The sequence below is a fragment of the Lipotes vexillifer genome, unplaced genomic scaffold (assembly GCF_000442215.2).
Source record: "Lipotes vexillifer unplaced genomic scaffold, Lipotes_vexillifer_v1.1 scaffold98, whole genome shotgun sequence".
NCBI classification, from domain to species: Eukaryota; Metazoa; Chordata; class Mammalia; order Artiodactyla; family Lipotidae; genus Lipotes; species Lipotes vexillifer.
The window spans coordinates 3520143-3532168 of NW_006799611.1; the positions used below are offsets into that span (position 1 = coordinate 3520143).

At 41.1% G+C, this 12026-nt stretch overlaps 1 protein-coding gene across 1 annotated transcript in view; it reads right to left on the reverse strand.

Moving 5' to 3' along the window:
- Nucleotides 1-11184, reverse strand: part of FNBP1 (formin binding protein 1) — a 71171-nt gene extending 59987 nt beyond the window's left edge. Inside the window, exons 1-2 of the mRNA XM_007471822.1 lie at nt 11132-11184; nt 10284-10431 (exon numbers count right to left, since the gene is read on the reverse strand). Of these exons, the coding sequence (XP_007471884.1) occupies nt 10284-10391 (108 nt within the window). The 5' untranslated portion in view covers nt 10392-10431; nt 11132-11184. The remainder of the gene's footprint in view (nt 1-10283; nt 10432-11131) is intronic.
- Between the last annotated feature and the right edge of the window lie 842 nt (nt 11185-12026).

Sequence of the window (12026 nt, forward strand, 5' to 3'; positions counted from 1 at the left end):
CCCGCCGAGTCCGGGTCCAGGTCCAGCAGCCCCGGCCAAGTTTCCTTCATCCCCTCTCCTGCTGTGCCCTTACCCCACCGACCCTCTTATTCTCATGCTGGCTTTTACTCCCCAGAACTCTCCCCACATCCACACTTTTTTTCTTGGCTTTGCCGTGCAGCTTGTGGGATCTTAGTTCCCCGACCAGGGACAGACCCCAGGCCTCGGCAGTGCAAGCACTGAGTCCTAACCACTGGACCGCCAGGGAATTCCCCACATCCACACTTTTTACCTAGACTCCAGTAGTCTTTTTTAAACTGTTCTTCAAAAGGATCCCTTCTTTCACATCCCTTAAAATTCTAATTCCTCTGAAGAATCCCGATTAACTCAGGATGAAAGGATCTTCAAATGATCAGTATTAAGCAGCAAATGACTCAGATTCCTCACTTGATCTCTTCCAAGGGCATGAAACTGTTCTTCCAAACCAAAACAAGGAAAATCACCCTTCATAAGGATTTTAGGTAGAGTGTGAGGTTGATGGGTGAAACTTTCGGGACAGTAATCCTTCCTTGGGCTGAAAGATCTTAAAATCTAACTCAAATCGTTCACTCGACAGGTGTAAATTCCACACCCACATGTGCAGGGTGTTGCTTTACTTGTGAATAAAACAAAGCCCCTTTCCTAGTGAAACAGTGGACACAGCAGTAAGAGAAAGAGGGTAAGGAACTAAAGAGGAACGGGTGTGGGTGCAGGCAGCATTTAGATAGGGCGGTCTGGGAGGATGCTTGAGCAGAGACTTGAATAAAGTGTAGGAGTGAAACTGCAAAGTTCTCGGAAACACCCTTACAAGCAGCAGGAACAGCTAATGCAAATGCTTTGAAGTGGGAAAGGGCTTGGTGTATCCAAAGAACAGCTGGAAGCCAGTGCAATTAGACTGAGAGGAAGGATAACGCAGAAGAAGGCAAGGGCTAGACCGTGGACAGCCTCCCAAGCCACATGAGCACAATGGAAAGCTACTGGAAATTTTAAGAAGGGAAGGGACATGGTCTGATTTGCACGATCACAAGGTTGCGCTGGCTGCTGTATGGAGAATGGACTAAATGGGGGCAGGAGGTGCAGGGGGACCAGGCAGGAGGATGGGGACCACCTGCCTAAGGATAAGCTGGTGGTGGAGATGGAGATGGGGGGCTGGATCACGGACCATGAGGCAAGCCTGGAAGCAGAGAGAAATTAAAAATAAAAGGCTTAGGACAGTCCTCCAGATGACAGATGATGAGAGACTGGATGTGGTGAGAAGTGTTTGGATTCAGAACAATTACTGAAGGGGTAGCCGACAGGACTTGACATTAGACAGAAGATGGGGCATAAGGGAAAAGTAAGTCCTGGGTGCCCCACGTTTTTGGCCAGAACAACTGGGTTAAAAAGGACTGCCATTCACAGATGGCAGGAATTGCAGTTTGGAATGGGGCATGATAAAGGATAAACTTTGGGGAATCCAAAGTTTGTTTTGGACAGGTTGACAGGGCCACTGCATTGCACAACTCTGGGGCATCTTTCACACTATTGCCGGGCTCCAGGGCCTCTGCTGACAGCGGTGTAGACATGGGTGATGGGTGATGCTATATCGGACATTTAAGGGGAGATGACTGGATATAGGAGAGTCAGGTGAGACACACAACAGTAGTCAAGAAATTCTCACACTTTTTAGAAGAAAAAGAAGGTCTCATTCTAACTTACAAGGGGGAAATACAAAACCCGAAGTCACATTTCAAATCCATGAAATCAAGGACAGAATTTAAGGATCCTGATAATTAAGTATGTTACCCCATAAATGAGAAAATAAAATTTCTTTGGTTCACCAGGCCAATGGTTTCGCAGTGACAGAACCACAGTGGGGACAGGGTGTTAATTAGTTGATTGCCGCTATCACATGTTCTTTGAAAACAAAGAGAACAGAACAAAACAAAATACACCTTCTAGACACACATTAAACCAGGGGATATTAGTGGGTGCTGTATAAGCGTGACATGCAGAAGACCAACAACTTTTATAGGGTTTCCCGCTTTTTGATTTATTTAAATAAATGCAGTAACACCAGTAAGGAAGAACAGCTCTTTAGACCCACTGCTTCTTTTCCAGATCATGAAATCTAAGATCTGCCTTGCTTTTCTGTGTTTTCTTCCTACAGGTTCTGGCTTTATAACAGAGTATCCACAGTTGAATCTCAATAGGACTGAATAAATCAAAAACAGATTTGTAATTAGCTTGGTCATATAGATAAGCTCCTTTTACTTTTTGCTTTCCTTCATGCTAAGTTTTGCCTCTTTGCTATCATCTCTTATAAAAACATGTTCTAGGGAGTGCCCTGGTGGTCCAGTAGTTAGGATTCAGCACTTTCACTGCCGTGGCCCAGGTCAGGAAACTGAGATCCCACAAGCTGCATGGCACAGTGCAGCCAAAAAACAAACAAACCAACAAAGACCAACCAAAAAACCAAAACATGTTCTAAACATATTAGAGTCAGTCTGGGCTGCAGAACTGCCTTGTAGGAAATTAAGCCCCTTCCTAAGTTTCATAAATAGGACATAGCCAATACCTAAACTTTTAAATGTGTGGCTTTTATTTTATTTATTTATTTTAAAATTTTATTTTATTTTATTTTATTTATTTATTTATTTGTGACTGAGTTGGGTCTTTGTTGCTGCACGTGGGCTTTCTCTAGTTGCAGCGAGCAGGGGCTACTCTTCGTTGCGGTGCGCGGGCCTCTCATTGCAGTGGCTTTTCTTGTTGCAAAGTACGGGCTCTAGGCACACGGGCTTCAGTAGTTGTGGCACGTGGGCTTCAGTAGTTGTGGCTCGTGGGCTCAGTAGCTGTGGCGCACGGGCTTAGTTGCTCCGCGGCACGTGGGATCTTCCCGGACCAGGGCTCGAACTCATGTCCCCTGCACTGGCAGGCAGATTCTTAACCACTGTGTAAATGTGTGACTTTTAGTATCCATTTTTAAACATTTCCAAAACCTTGGGGAAAATTTTCATATTGTCAATTCTCAGTAATGTGGGGTCTTGCAAGCATTATCTGAGATTTATAAAAATTTTTAGTGAGTCACTGAAGGTATAGTTATTTCCTCCAGAACTCTTCAGATAACCATTGCCAAAAAGTGATTCTGCTCCTGGCCAACATTTCGTAATCAAGCGTTCCTTCCACCTGCCAGGAGAAATGTAGTTGGAGGTTCCAGTAAATGTTGGCTGGAACCTCTGCATTCCCCTCCTGGAGCTATAAATCTCCATAAATCCCTCATATGTGGTTAGTGGTGACCACTGCAGATAACCCTACACAGACTCAAAGGTTGGAGCTGAACCTCTCTCTCTAAAATTCTTTAATAACTTGATTCAGAGTGCAAAAATTGCTAGTAAGAGCATATTTATAATAGTTCTTTCAGAGGAATCTATCTGATAGCAACTCTGAATTACCCACAGCTCAGATAAGCCAATTCACACCCACGTTGATCCTTTCAGCAATTTGGGAATCTCATCTTTTCTTCTTTTAAAGACCATCAATCTCACAAATGGCCAAAGTTTAACCAAGAACCATGAATCTTGTCTGCTTTGACCTCATAGTCTCATTTCTGGGAATTTAGCTTGGAGAAATAATCCCCACCCCAAACACAAAGAAAACAGCTACAAAAGTAAAGAATTCACGGCAGTATTATTTATATAACCAACTAAATAACTAAATAAATAATCAGAAACCACTAATAGCCTATGATCAAACAATAATTAGTTAAGTGAATTATGTGTTAGAATAATACATAGCCACTAAAATTCTAACTATGAAAACTATATATTTTCATGTAGAAACATATAAAATGTTTATGATATTGAATGGGGAATAAAGAAAAACAAATTATACCTATACTAGGACTAATACTCTTAAATATTATATGTATATTATATCCATATATAGAGGATATCAGTACTTCTGTATATAAATAACTATCTATCTATCTATAAATGACATCCAGAAAGAAACTTGGAAAAATGATGCTTTTGACTGATAAGGATTTTGTGAGTTTTTGTTCTTTAATTCAGAGTTTTAGTAACATTCTTTAAAAACTTCGGTAACTAATCAATGAATCACAGCAACTCCCCTTAAAAAGGGAAAGTAAATAAAAGAAACAGACGTTCTTATTGTATGTGGTCAGCTAAATAGATGGGGAAGCTTGTACTTCCTGTAAGAACGGTCACTGTGCCCTTTGACTTATATTCACCCCAAGGACTGGCCACTGAGTCCATTACCTCTAAAGAGAAGGTGAGCATCTTGCCAAAAATACAGTTGCCTTAAGTGGAGCCCATGAGGTGAAGAAATTAAGAGCCCCCCTCCTCTCAGGCTTCCAGGAGTGTTCGTGTTTCCTAATGAGAACTGCTGCTGGGCTTGAACACCAGGCTTTGGAAAGAACCTCAACGGCTGTGCTCTTGCAAATGGCAAGTCAAAGCTCTCTTTTAAAGAATTTCCTTTTACAAAATCACCATATTCTCATCAAAACGAGCAAACGGATTTTTGTGTGTCAGGACCAACACTGGTTATTTATAATATTATGTGAGTGAGCTGCATTGTAATAGGAGAACATAGCATATGTGGAAACTGCTGCATAAAAATCATATTTTCTCAAGTCTACAAATAACAAATGCTGGAGAGGGTGTGGAGAAAAGGGAACCCTCCTACTCTGTTGGTGGGAATGTAAGTTGGTGCAGCCATTATGGAAAACAGTATGGAAGTTCCTCAGAAAACTAAAAATAGAACTACCATATGATCCAGCAATTCCACTCCTGGGCATATACCGGGACGAAACTGTAATTCAAAAAGATACATGCACCTCTATGTTCACAGCAACACTATTCACGATAGCCAAAACATGGAAACAACCTAAATGTCCATCAACAGATGAATGGATAAAGAAGATGTGATACATGTATACAATGGAATACTACTCAGCCATAAAAAAGAACAAAATAATGCCATTTGCAGCAGCATGGATGGACCTAGAGATTATCGTACTATGTGAAGTAAGTCAGAAATAGAAAGACAAATACCATATGATATCACTTATATGTAGAATCTAAAATATGGCACAAATGAACCTATCTACAAAACAGAAACAGACTCACAGACATAGAGAACGAAGCCAGGGGGTGGGGGGGGAGGAAGCTTTGAAGCAGCCCCTTCTCCAGTCAAACCTTCAGATAAGACTGCAGCCTTGGCTGAAACCTTGACACAGCCTTGTGAGAAACCCTGAGACAGAGGACACAGCTAAGCTGTGGATTCCTGGGAACCTAGATTCCTGACTGAGAGAAACTGTGAGATAATGACTCCTGTTGTTTTATTTTTTTTTTTTTTTTTGGCCGCACCACGAGGCATGTGGGATCTTAGTTCCCTGACCAGGGGTCAAACCTGTGCCCCCTGCTGCAGAAGCACAGAGTCTTAACCACTGGACCACCAGGGAAGTCCCAAAAGAATATATACGTGTGTGTAACTGAGTCACTGAGTTGTACGGCAGAGACTGGCATAACATTGTAAATCAACTATACTCCAATAAAAAATAAAATAAATTTTAAAAAATCATCCTTTCTCCCAAAAACATGAACAACAATTACTATCCTATTTTACTTTTAAGACTTCAAGAGTTTTTAAAATTAATTTTTATTGGGGTATAGTTGATTTACAACCTTGTGTTAGCTTCTGCTGTACAGCAAAGTGAATCAGTTATACATTTAAGACTTTAAGCTTTTGTTTAAGATCAAACAGCTGGCTCATGAGCATGATATGGCCTCAGAGGCAAGGAGAACATCCATCTCGCCCACTATGTTACTGTCTTCTACTTCCCTTCAAATCCATTCAAAAAAGGAAGGAAACCTCATCTTTTGCATGGTGAGCTATTTCTCACCAGGCACTCCTGTTAGAGATTCATCTATTGAAATATCGCAAAATCTATATGAAAAATAATTTTCTACTAGTATTCTGAAGTGAACTTGGAAATCCTCTCTATATGCAGTAACGAGATCCAGCAGAAATCCTGTAAATCCTAAATCGTCCCTTTGGGCAGGGAGGATTTCGCCACTGTATCAAACGGCCCAAAATGTATTAGGCTGATGGTTAAGAGTGGTACTTAAGCAAGACACTATTTCTAGTCAGCCATGAGAAACAGTAACTCGACCTAAAATTTTAAAAGCGGCTTGTTTTCAATGCCATCAGCCGATTGAACATTTTTTAGACTGGTCCTGTTATGGACAATATTGTTATGACATATGGTCACAAGGAGACCTGTATCTGCTCCTGTTTTCTGTAAAAAAAACCCTGATCAAACCCCTTCTGGAGTAGAAAGGAGATTCTGTACTGAGAAACAGAATGACCTGATGGAAGGTACCAGATATGCAGTGCCTATATATCAATACACAGAATGTGGTGCTAGGCGGTTTATACCTGTCTTCTTGCGATCCTCCCCTGAACTCGGGAAGGTGGTTTATTATAATCAGCCTCAGTTACAGATGCAGAACTGGCTGCTCAGAGTTACATAACCTGCCTAAGGTTTCCTAGCTGGTGGGGCTGCCGGAGTCCTGAGTGGGTTTGTTGACTGCAGAGCCTGGGTCCTTTCCTCTCTCCCTGACGGCCGGGAGCTGCGGCTCTCTGGACATACTGCTCATTGGGGCTCTCCTCTCCTCTAAAGAAGATCTGAAGTTCACTGTCAGCCCTTCATGGTCCCGCATCGAAGGAGCAACTGGATTTGACCCCAGAAGAGCTGGATTTGGGCTCTCGCTCTGTTGTGGCGCTTCTGCTGATAATTACCATCACCAGAAAGTGGAAACCATCACATTCTCTGTGGTTTTGACAGTCATCTTTATGAAAATTAGATCACTTACTAAGAAAAGTCAGGGTAGCCAAAAGTGAATGGTTGCAAGGAGAAACACTGCATAGTATGAGATGATCTCAAGGAGCCCTTTCTACAGCTGACTGCTGATGGAGACCTTCACGCCAGTCAGCCCAGCATCCTGGGGTGTAAGGTCAAGAAAATAACTCAGTGGGAACCGGAGCATGTGTGTGAATGCGCGCTGCCCTGAGACGTGGGCTGCTTGGTAGCAAAATGTAAAATAATGAGCACAATGTATAAGGTAACAGCCCTCCCCCTCCCCCAGGGATGCTGTGAGGATAGAAGTTGGTTATTATAACCTGTAAAAACGAACACTTGAGGGGCTTCTCTGTGGCGCAGCGGTTGAGAGTCCGCCTGCCGATGCAGGGTACGCGGGTTCGTGCCCCGGTCCGGGAAGATCCCACGTACCGCGGAGCGGCTGGGCCCGTGAGCCATGGCCGCTGAGCCTGCGCGTCCGGAGCCTGTGCTCCGCAATGGGAGAGGCCACAACAGTGAGAGGCCCGCGTACCGCAAAAAAACAAAAAACAAAAACGAACACTTGAGGCCAAACAGTTAAATATCCAATATTATGAGAGTAACTTTATAAATCAGAGAACATCAAAACAATGCCACATCATGCAGTCGTTCAAAATGACGGTAGCTATTACCCACATAATAAGCAAAGCGGAAATGTTCCTGATGCATGATATTAAAACACCACAAATGTACTTACTGATATTCTTTCTAGAATTTTAAAAGGTTTCACAATTTCTTAAATTTTCATCTCAATAGAATTACAAAAGGCTTTAAGAGAGCATACTGTTTACAGCTCCTCTCAACAGAACATCTGACTCAGAAGTGTACATGTAATTCCCCTTAAAATAAAAGGAACACCACGCATCGCAAGATATTATTTAACCCGTGTCTGAACCACCTATAATTTACTCATTAAATTTCTGTAATTTTTTATTAAAAAAGGAAAAGAATTCAAAGTACAGACATGACAGACTGTAAAAAAGACATGATTACCAGTGAGTAAATAAAACAGAAGGACACAATCATAACACAGCAAAGAAATACAAGGATCTGCAACTAGTAAAACAAAGTCTAACTGAGAGCTAAGCTATGTCGAAGAAGGCTGCTTCTATTGCTCAATTCTTCCTTTCACTCCAAGAGTACTGATAGAGAGCCTGCTTTGTGCCACACTGGGCACCGTTCCAGGGACTGAGAATACAACAGTGGACAAGAAAATTCTTGCCCTAGTGGAGCTTACAGCGTGGGGTGAAAGAAAAACAAACAAGTACATACATAAAACGTTAGATGCTGGTTAAGTACTAAAGAAAAATAAAGCAGGGGGAGGTGGTAGAAATGGGGTGGAGAAGGTGGGGGGAGTTTGTAATTTTAAATAAGGTAAACAAGATAGACCTCAATGAGATGATATTCCTGAGAAAGAAGTCAGGAAGTGAGTTCTGCAGATACCTGGGGGAAAAGCTTACCAAGGCGAGAAAAGCCAGTGCAAAGGCCCTGGGGCAGGATCGCACAGGGCATGGATGGCACAGGGTAAGAAGGCCACGTGGTTGGAGGGGGAGAATTCAAAAAAAGTAGGAGGAGGCCAAGTTATGTGGGCTTCACATTTCATGACTCACTCCAGAAATACAATTAATGATTCCTACTAAGGTAAATGCACAGAGTTTTTGTTTAGGGTGTTGACTAAAATGCTAAACTGTATGAGTGGAGGAAGGTCAGCAAGAGACACAAGCCACTGACCAAAGTAACAAATAAGAAGAAGGTATAAACTTTGCACGGTCAAGGGAAAGTCAGGAACCAGGGAAGTGGTCCAGCATCGTGTTCAGATTTACTGTGTTTACTTTATGATTATATTAGGTATTTTGCTTAATTCCAAACCTTAATATTCTGTTTCACTTCTTCCTTCCCATCATATAAAAGAAAAGCTCTCCTTTTCTTATAAAAGACAAGTCTCCATGGTCTATAGAGACTGTCACCAAATTGGAGCTCTGGTGCAGGGTTTCTCAGCCCCTATGGACATTTTGGACCAGGTAATTCTCTGTCGTGGAGGCTGTTCTTTGTGTTATAGGATGTTTAGCAGCACCTTTAGGTTCTACCCACTAGATGCCAGTAGCAACCCCCCAGCTATAATGCCCCTAACAACCAAAAATGTCTCCAGACATTGACAAGTGTTTGCTGGGGCGGGGAGCCAAATTTTGCCTGCTTGGTAATCACTGCTTTAATGTTGAATAGGTAAAAACATCAGCTCAGTGTATTAACTCTTTTTTTTAATCCAATGCGTTGATCCTAAGGCATATATCTCTTCCTAACTTCTAAACATACCCAAAGCTATTTTGCTACATATTTACATTTCAGAAAGAACTAAACTCCTCAGATGTTCCAAACACCTTCCTGTCTCAGGGCCTTTGCACAGCTGCTCCCTCTATTGAATGTTTGTCCCATGCAACTCCTACTTGTCCCTCAAGTCCTGTTAAAGCCTTAACTGTCAAGCCCCCCAGGAAGCTTTCCCATGATCCACAGCATAAGCATGTTAGGTGTTCCCATTTTTTATATGTTCTCACATATATACCCGTACTTTGTCGAAACTATCACAATTGCAATTAAATAATTATTTTGGTCATTAGTATTTAACATCTCCACCATTTCAACAAGAACCCTATCAATCTTGTTGTCTCATGTATCTCCAGAGCATTAAAAGAATTACTGTGGACTCAAATTTATATAGAAAAACATATCACTGGCCAACTTTGGTACTTTATTACTAACAAATTATTATGCACCTCACAGGCGATCAAAGTACAATGATACAGACCACCATGGCTTAATGATAAATCTCTTAGGGCAAAATCTTGACTATGAATATATTTTACTTGAGGGTACATTTTTCCCTTTTGTTAACAACAAAAGCTATGAAAAGACTGTAACGATGACAAGAGGAACAAAAAGGCCCTCTTCATTAGATGACAATGAATGAGCCACGGAACGGAGTGGCTGTAACTGAGGTCATCCTCCTGGCTCTTTTGAACTCCTTATAACATTTATTTTAACACAGTTTATTCCACACAGCATACATCATATTGTATTGCTTACTCTTGTATATCTGATAGCCGCAAATATATTTAAATTCCTCAAAGGGGTTAGTATTCTGGGATCCACAAATGAGTTTCAGAATGTCCGAGGGATGCTTGAAATCGGATGTAAAGATCTAGAAACACTTTCTACGAACAGGGTCAGGAATGTTTATACGTGTCTCAAAGGTGGCAATTTAAGACCCACCATCTCATATGATTCCATTTATTGATAAATTTAAAACTTGTAGGGATATTCCCATCATCTTTGGTCCATCTCGTAGGAAGAAAAAAAAAATTTTAGTTACCGATTTCCTCTCCTGCTTCAATTCCTGGACGTAGCGTGCTAACTCCACAGTGATCTGGGAGGTCATATTCTCGGAGATGACTTCATGCTGTCCAGCATAATCGTTCATCTCATTCAGGGTGGAAAGGAAGGCTTTACATGCTGTATACCTACAGAACAGAACGCACACCACTCCTTTTCAAACAAGGCACATCCTCTCTCACGTTGCTTCCCACCAGTGAAATAGTAATTAAAATCAGGTTAATCTGCATACAGCTCCCATAGGGTCTTGACAATTCATTACACATAAGAGGGTTCTCACCAAAATGGTGCAGAATAAATTACAACTGAAACATTTTTCATTGTGTAAAGCCAAACTGCCCTACATAAGGCAATATTTGGCTTTGTTAATAGCCCACATATAACCCCAAATACATATACGTACTATAGGTACTAATATGGATATTTAGATCTAAATTATAGATAATATTTTTGGACTTTTCATGTTAAGATGTCTTAATTGCTGTCTGAAACAGACATATTTATTGGATGAATGAGACACCTGATATTACAAAACCAAATCAAGATGTAGAGTGCATAATCCACACTTCCTGTATCTGCTTAGATTATATTCTAAGCTTTTCCTAATTACCTTAACTGAAACAATCTGGAATAGGTCTAGTGACTCAGTATAAGTTATTTGAGTAGGTTTTTATTGTCTTTCCCCCAATTTAAAAACTGGCACAGATATGAATGAGGAAGGCAACTTGTTTTTGTAGATATATTATATCTACAAAATGTATGTAGATTTCCTTTATAATCATCAATGCCATATACATATTACCACATAACAATCAATGATAAACACACCTGTATTCTTCCTCCTCCTTCGAGTTCTTTTTAGGTTGGTATTTCTTCGAAAGATTCCTAAAACAAAAAGGCAGGCATGTCACCTTATACAGAAAGATAACTGAGAAATCAGGAATGAAAGAAGTCAGTGCTTTTGTTTACAAGTTAAAAAAAGAAAAGTCACAAAATGCCCACAGCTGAAATTCATTTGTTTCCTTCCATCTTTCAGCGTGAAAGACTTGCATAGCTTTGACTCTTTTACCTAAAGGTAGAGCAAATAAGAACAGAAATGATCGCCAACTGGTCGTTTACCTGGATGTTAAGACCTGACATTATTTAACCGGAGAGGGCAGACCATGTGTTTCTATGCAACCATTATTGCTCTAAATCCAAGACAAGCATATGGACTGAGTCCAGATGTTTAAATGAAAAATCAAAGTGTCAAGGGCAGGTTTTCAAGGCTGTGTGCTGCTCTCCCAAAACCTAATGAAAACTACCTGTGAATAAGTCTTCTTGAAGGAGGTAGAGACAATATTTGGGGGGATGTTTATGCTAAGACATTTAGCAAGGAGAACTTTTAACCTGCCTAGCAGGCTTGCACTGAACACACTCAGATTAGTCAAAATTGCTCTAATCTATCTTCCTAATCCCATCTCCAGGTCAAGAATCCAGATCCTCCCCTCTACATTCTGCGTGCTTCAAGTTACACAAAAACTAAGAGGTAATCTTGAAAAAAGAAAACTCACTAACATTTGTTCCACTGATTGATTTCTTTTGGGTCCTGATTTTGGCTTCTGTAGTTAGAAGAACAGCCATAAAGGGACTTCCCTGGTGCTCCAGTGGTTAAGAATCCATCTTGCAATGCAGGGGACACCAGTTTGAACCCTGGTCGGGGAACTAAGATCCCACATGCGGC